We start from the raw sequence: 6,853 nt of genomic DNA on the forward strand, positions 1-6,853 counted from the left end.
CAACTTCACACACATGGCTACACTCACATAGGCTCATGCTGGGTCACAGCAGAGATGTGCCACCCTAGAGGAGCACGTCCATATACACACCACCTCCCCCTCCCCCAATGATGCCATCGGACAGTGATGGGGATGCACAGTCTCAGCCTCACACAAACAGCACCCGCTCTCACACTCACATGTACAGCTCATGCCCACAGCCACATTCAAGAGGACAGATTCGTATGCTCTCCAGCCTGACCACTTGCCCCAAGTGTACCTTCTGGCTTCTCCACATCACAGGAGGGAACAGCAGCGCGGGCCAAGAGTAGCCAATCACTGAAGGGTCTGGGGAGGGAGCTATTGGCCACACTTATGGGGTTTGGGGCCTTGGGAGCACCTTAGCTTCTCCCAGAGACAGCACCCTTTCCCCTGGCCCTCATTCCTGGGGTGGGAGGCAGCTTGGCTCTGGGGCTTGTTATTCTTTCTCTCTAGGGCCCAGTTTGATGGAGGTAGGGGTGGTTGGTGCCACCTTCAACTTGGGGGACCCTGAGGAACCCCATGCGTCATGAAACGGTTGCCCCCCGGTCCCTGTCTTGTGGAGACCAGAGCTGACTCCTGAACCCCAAGTCCGGGGTTTACAGCAGTAGCTTCTGGAGCCAACTGTCTTGTCCCCTCAGCTGTTGCTGAGCCTTTTTGTAGGAAGTGTAAGAGTGTGGGAAGGATTGTGCCTCTGAGGACTGTGGCAATAATATGCCTGAGTGACTGTGGGGTGTGTGTGTGTGTGTGTGTGTGATTGTATGCCTGGGTGTGAAATGATCATGTCTCTGTCAAACAAAATGTGTCTATGAGCTTGAGTGTGTGTCTGAATGTGCAGCTGTGCCTCTGTCTGTGTGGACGGCAGGGACAGCCTGAGAGTGTTTCTTTGTGCGTGAAGGTTTCCGATAGGGGATTGGGTCTGTGTTGCAGGGGCTATGTGTTCCCGTGTGTGTTTGTAGCATTCCAGGTGGGAATGGCTTTGCATGACTCAGCGTCAGAACAACCATGAAGGGTGATTTTGAACGTATGAACTTTCAGTGATTCCCTGCTGCCTACTGAATAAAGTCCCAATTCCCCTACCTGATATCCAGCCCATAGGGTGTCCTTCCCATCCCCAGATCTTCAATCTTCAAACTTCTCTCCGCTTCTTTCCCAACACATCTATCTCTAGCCAGTTAAATTTGTCTCCTTAGAGCCTTTTGTGCACACCGAGCTCATTTTACCTCTGTGCCGTTGTGTGTGTTTGTTTTTCCCCCAAGGAATACCCCTTTCTTTCAATTCCCACCCATGCTGCAGGGTCCAACTGATTTTGTGCAATAAGTACCCCAGTCTTCACCATCCCAAACCTGCTTTTGTCCTAACTGCTTGTCTTAGTAGATGGTGTTGAAGGAGGTTTCAAAAGGGAAATATTTGATCAGAATTGGGGAGCTTTCCTGGGCCTCTCGCTTTGGGAACGAGGATCTGACTGTTTCTCTTCCTTTATCCTCCAGGTTGGGCTCCGTTATGGTCTTCCAGTGCCTCCCCTTCCCTCTTGTTTATTTTCTTATCTATCAAGTAGGTCCAGCAGAGCAGCCTGAAACTTCACATTTCCTCCGGTGAATGTGTAGGATTTATGTGATTATTGTATCTGACTGCTTCACAAATGCTAAACATGTGGAAGGACCCATGTACACCCTGTAGGGCCAAGATGATGGAAGGGGCCATGTGCCTCTGGAAACTTTCCCTTGATTGTGGTAAGAACTGTATGTCCTAAGAGCCCAAGAATTCATAACAAGAAGAAAAGACCACAGAGGAGGTCTCTGAGTATAAACATCATTGAATTGGGGGCAAACCTTCCATTCTCAGTCCCATAGTTGCCAACTCTTCTGATAAAGTCTCCAACTACTGTCATGGCATATGAGTTGTCATGGTGATAGGAGGAAAGAACTGGGAAAGGATTATAAAAACTCGGGGTGGGGACTTCCCTGGTGGCGCAGTGGTTAAGAATCTGCCTGCCCATGCAGGGGACACGGGTTCGAGTTCTGGTCCGGGAAGACCCCACATGCTGCAGAGCAACCAAGCCCGTGTGCCACTACTGAGCCTGCGAGCCACAACTACTGAAGCCCACGCGCCTAGAGCCCGTGTTCGGCAACGAGAAGCCACCACAATGAGAAGCCCGTGCACTGCAACAAAGAGTAGCCCCCACTGGCCGCAACTAGAGAAAGCCTGTGCGCAGCAACGAAGACCCATTGCAGCCGAAAATAAATAAGTAAGTAAATAAATAAATTTATAAAAACAAAACCAAAAACTTGTGGTGGGAGAAGGGGTTTTAATTCATTTAAGCTTTTGGCAAAATGTGTGGAGTCTGGGATATTGTACCCTCTGCTCTCAACATGCAGGTTCATCAGGTAATAGGGTGACCAAACATCCTGGTTTGCCCAGGATGGAGGAGGTTTTCTGGACATGGGAGTTAGAGTTTTAAAAACTAGGACAGTTCTGGGCACACCAGGACAAGTTGGTGGCCCTGTCAGGAAACGTAAAAATTCTCTAAGAATTGAGGAGATAGTATAGTCCACGTCCCTCTCTCCATTAGTCTGGGACCTCCAAGAAGACCATAGTTACTAAGGAGGGGCCCAGTTCTGGTAACAAGGGGCATCACCTCCCCGGGGAGCCGGGATGAACCTTCAGTTTTCCTGAAGTCTAAGTACCCAGCAGCTGATTTCTCCTTGAAAGGAAGTTGGAGTGGTGAGGCCAGCCCCTGGCTGGGGCCCAAGGAACAGACTCCATGGGGAGCCTATTAGGGGGTGACAGTGAAGCACTGTTTGAGTCCCATACCTTGTCACCCCAGGTCTCATCGTAGCCATAATTAGGAGGAGCTGGAAAGGGGATGATACAGGAGCCGACATCTACTCTGACCATGCTCCACCTCTCCTTGGAAGCACCTATCATAACTCCTGGGGTCCAGTCCTGTCCTGTTCTTGCATGAAGGGGCTTCATGGGCAGAATGCAGTGCCTTGGGCCTTGCCCATGTGCACCTGAGTCAGGGAGACAAAGAAAATCTGTCAAAATTGTAAACTCTGGGTATATAAAAATCCCAAGAGTACTGGATCTGAAGGGTCTAGCATGACCTGGAGCTCTGTGGTTGCCTTTGCCCAAGAGGTTTATGGAATTTCCTCTCCAGACCCCAACTCTGCCTCTGGATCTTGTAATCTTAACACAAAGCAGTCTACACTATCTGACCACGTGCTAATCTGAGCAAACTCAGAACCCTCAATGAAACTTAAATCCACCAATAATTAGCTCCTACTCTTAAGCTTTAAGAAACATCAACCATTATCCATAACCCTAAGTACGTCTTAAAGTGACCCCAAACACGTTGATTTGATACTCAAAATACTCTTCTTATGCCTTACTTTCATCTAGTTCTGAACCTAGGCTAACTGTAATAATAACTAGACTGTGACTTAAGCTTATCACAAATGTTATCCACATACCAACTTAACTTAAATCGAACAGAGCTCTAACATGAACTAAACTCTAACTCAAATTTAATCTAGCAATAAAAAAAGAAACCTGAATTCTCATTGTAAGTAGTCCTGCCCTTTAACACTAACTATAAAATATTTCTAACATTTCTTTTTTTTATATTGAAGTACAGTTGATTTACAATGTTGTGTTAGTTTCAGGTGTACAGCAAAGTGATTCAGTTACACACACATTCTTTTTCAGATTCTTTCCCCTTATAGCTTATTACAAAATATTGAGTATAGTTCTCTGTGCTATATAGTAGGTCCTTGCTGGCTATCTCTTTTATATATAGTAGTGTGTACATGTTATTTCTAATAAGAGCTCAAATTTATCCAAACCCTTACTCCTAAATTTGTCCCCAATCCACTATTAATTAGAATCAATCCAAATTGTAAAATTTACATAATTTTAATTCAATCCTAAATTTGTCCATTTGTAACCTAACCCTGGCTTTACCCTAACTGTAACCCTAGTCTTAGCTGTAACATGAACGCTAACCATACTCTAACCGTAACCATAGTTCTGATCCTTTCCTAATCTCTATCACAGCCCTGAAATAAATTAATCTTGGTCAAATTCTAACCAACTATAGGATTTTAGGAATGAGCTCATGTATGTTCTGGTGCTGCTTAGCCATTGTCCTGAGAGATGGAATATGTAGGCTAATAGGGAAAGATATTTGCCTCACCAGATTCTATCCCATTCTTTGGCATGAGTGGGTACTGAAGATGTTCTCTTGGGGTCAAGGTGAGCAGAAGCAGACTCACTGGTCATGAAGGACCTCAGAAGAGCAAGAATCTAGAAACACTTGCAGCCAATACGGCTCTTATCTGGTGTTTCTGGGAATCATCCTCTTAGAAGTTCAAGTGGCAAATAAACTTAGTTACTGCATCTGGTGACATGCAGGAACTTCCATGTTTTGAACATCGAGGAACCTAAGGCAGCTCAACAGCAGATTAACTTGATCTTGATTCTGGCGCTGGGTCTAGATTACTCCAGGTTCCTGTCTCCTGTCTGTAAGCTTCAGTTTCTCCCCTTTTCTCCCCCTCAAACAATGACAAGACACACCCAGCCAGAGGAACCTCCACCTTTACCCACAGTGACAGGGCCCGGGAAGAGCTCTCCTCATCTCTTCAGAGTCAGTCCTAACCAGCCTCTCAGACCTCGCACTCATGCGCCGGCCTCGGACAGCAGCAGTGCTTCCAGTTCCTTCTGAGCATCTCCCTGACCTCTTTGTTGCAGAGGCTGTAGATGAGCGGGTTGAGAGCTGGGATGACAAGGGTGTAGAACACAGATGCTATCTTGTCAGTGTCCAGGGTGTAGCTGGAGCTGGGGCACAGGTTCATGAAAATGAGTGTCCCGTAAAGCACGGCCACAGCCGTGAGGTGGGAGCCACAGGTAGAGGCTGCTCGTCGCCGGCCCTTGGCCAAGTGCATGCCGATTACAGCTCTGGCAATGAACCCAAGGACACAGCAATAGCCAACACGGTGGCTGTCTGGATGAAGCCACAGACGATGAAGGGGAGGAGTTCACTGAGACTGGTGTCGTTGCAGGAGATGGCCAGCAGTGGAGGGATATCGCAGAGGAAGCTGTTCACCTCCCGAGAGCCGCAGAAGCTCAGGTGGAAGGTGAAGGTCGTGTGGACCACGGCACTCACTGCCCCACCCAGGCCTGATGCTGCCAGCAAGACCAGACACAGATGCTGCGACATGGCGGTGGTGTAGAGAAGAGGGTTTCCGATGGCCACATCGCGGTCATAGGCCATGGATGTCCATAGGCAATACTTGGCATCCGCCAGCCCTGTAAACAAAAACATCTGGAGGGCACAGGCTGCATAAGGGATGGTGATGCAGGGCAACAGCTAGTCCACGAGCATCTTGGGCCCGATGGCTGAGGAATAGCAGGCATGCAGCAGGGAGAGGTTGGCCAGGAAGAAGTACATGGCTGTGTGGAGCTGGGCAGCCACGTAGACTGGCAGCACCATGCCTACATTTCCCAGCAGGCTCACCAGGTAGACGGGCAGGAAGATCAGGAAGAGGGTCAGGTGCAGGTCCCAGCGATCTGTGATGCCCAGGAGGATGAACTCAGTAGGGGCACCCCTGGCTCAAGGGAAGTTCTCTGGCATCATCCTGCAGGACAGAGTCTGGGGAGATACAAAGCAAGAGGGAGGTGAGGGAAAGGTTAGGACCATCACCTGTGAGAAAGCGCTTTGTACTGGGAGACAGGTAGACTTGGGTGTGAGTCCTAACTGTGTAACAAAATAGTGGTGTGACCTTGGACAAGCCATATCACCTCTCAAAACCTGTGTTTTTAATGCTGAGAAGTCACTATCATTTAACCTTTATGAGAGCGGGAATCTTGCCTGTCTTATTCAATTTTGAATCCACAGTTCTGAGAATATAGCCTGGCACATAGTAATTGCTCAGTAAATACAGGCATACCTCATTTTATTGCCCTTGGCTTTATCATGCTTCACAGATGGTGTTTTGTTTTTTGCTTATGTTTTTGTTTTTTACAAATTGAAGGTTTTGGCACCATTTTTCTGACAGCATTTGTTCACTTCATGTCTCTGTGTCACATTTCAGCAATAATCACAGTATTTCAAACTTTTTCATCATTATTATATTTGTTATGGTGATCTGTGATCAGTGATCTTTGATGTTACTATTATGATTCACTGAAGACTTAGATGATGATTAGCATTTTTAGCAATAAAGTGTTTTAAAATTAAGGTACATACACTAGCATTAAGGTACATACACTAGCATTATTTAGACATAATGCTATTGCACACTTAATAGACTACAGTATAGTGTAAACATAACTTTTATATGCACTGGGAAACCAAAACATTGGTGTGACTTGCTTTGCTATATTGGCTATATTGCATTTGTCTGGAACTGAACACACAATATCTCCAAAGTCTACCTGAATTTGTTAAATGCATGAATGATGAATAGGATAATAGTTGGTGTCTGGACAAGGATTGAAAACTCCATGACTCTATATGCATTCGCCTCTCCAGTTTCCCAAGGAGGAAAAGAGGCAATGAAGTGGGCACAGTCTCCTGATCCAAAGGGTAACTATTCGCTGTGGGTCTTGAGGTTTTCTGGGAGGACATCTTTCCACTAGAGTAAGACCTGGGAAGGGAGAGTGCAGCAGTGGTTGGCCTCTGGGGGAGACGGCAAGAAGTAGAAAGAACAGATTTGAATATATTCCAGGGCTGGACTTTTCACCTCCCCAGGTCTCAATTTTCTCATCTGTGTAGGGAGAAAGAAAAAGCTTCAAGGATTCAATGAGATAATGCATATAAAGCATCTCACACAGA

General features: G+C 46.8%; 1 protein-coding gene across 1 annotated transcript; it reads right to left on the reverse strand.

The window, feature by feature from the left end:
* Positions 1 to 4,682: 4,682 nt before the first annotated feature.
* On the reverse strand, positions 4,683 to 5,653 carry OR5C1 (olfactory receptor family 5 subfamily C member 1; the record flags this gene model as incomplete). The annotated part of the gene is given in 4 exon segments (XM_079706666.1): positions 4,683 to 4,990; positions 4,993 to 5,386; positions 5,390 to 5,629; positions 5,633 to 5,653. Coding segments are annotated over 4 exon segments (963 nt in total).
* Between the last annotated feature and the right edge of the window lie 1,200 nt (positions 5,654 to 6,853).

This window comes from Hyperoodon ampullatus (genome assembly GCF_949752795.1).
Source record: "Hyperoodon ampullatus genome assembly, chromosome: 6".
Taxonomy (NCBI): domain Eukaryota; kingdom Metazoa; phylum Chordata; class Mammalia; order Artiodactyla; family Ziphiidae; genus Hyperoodon; species Hyperoodon ampullatus.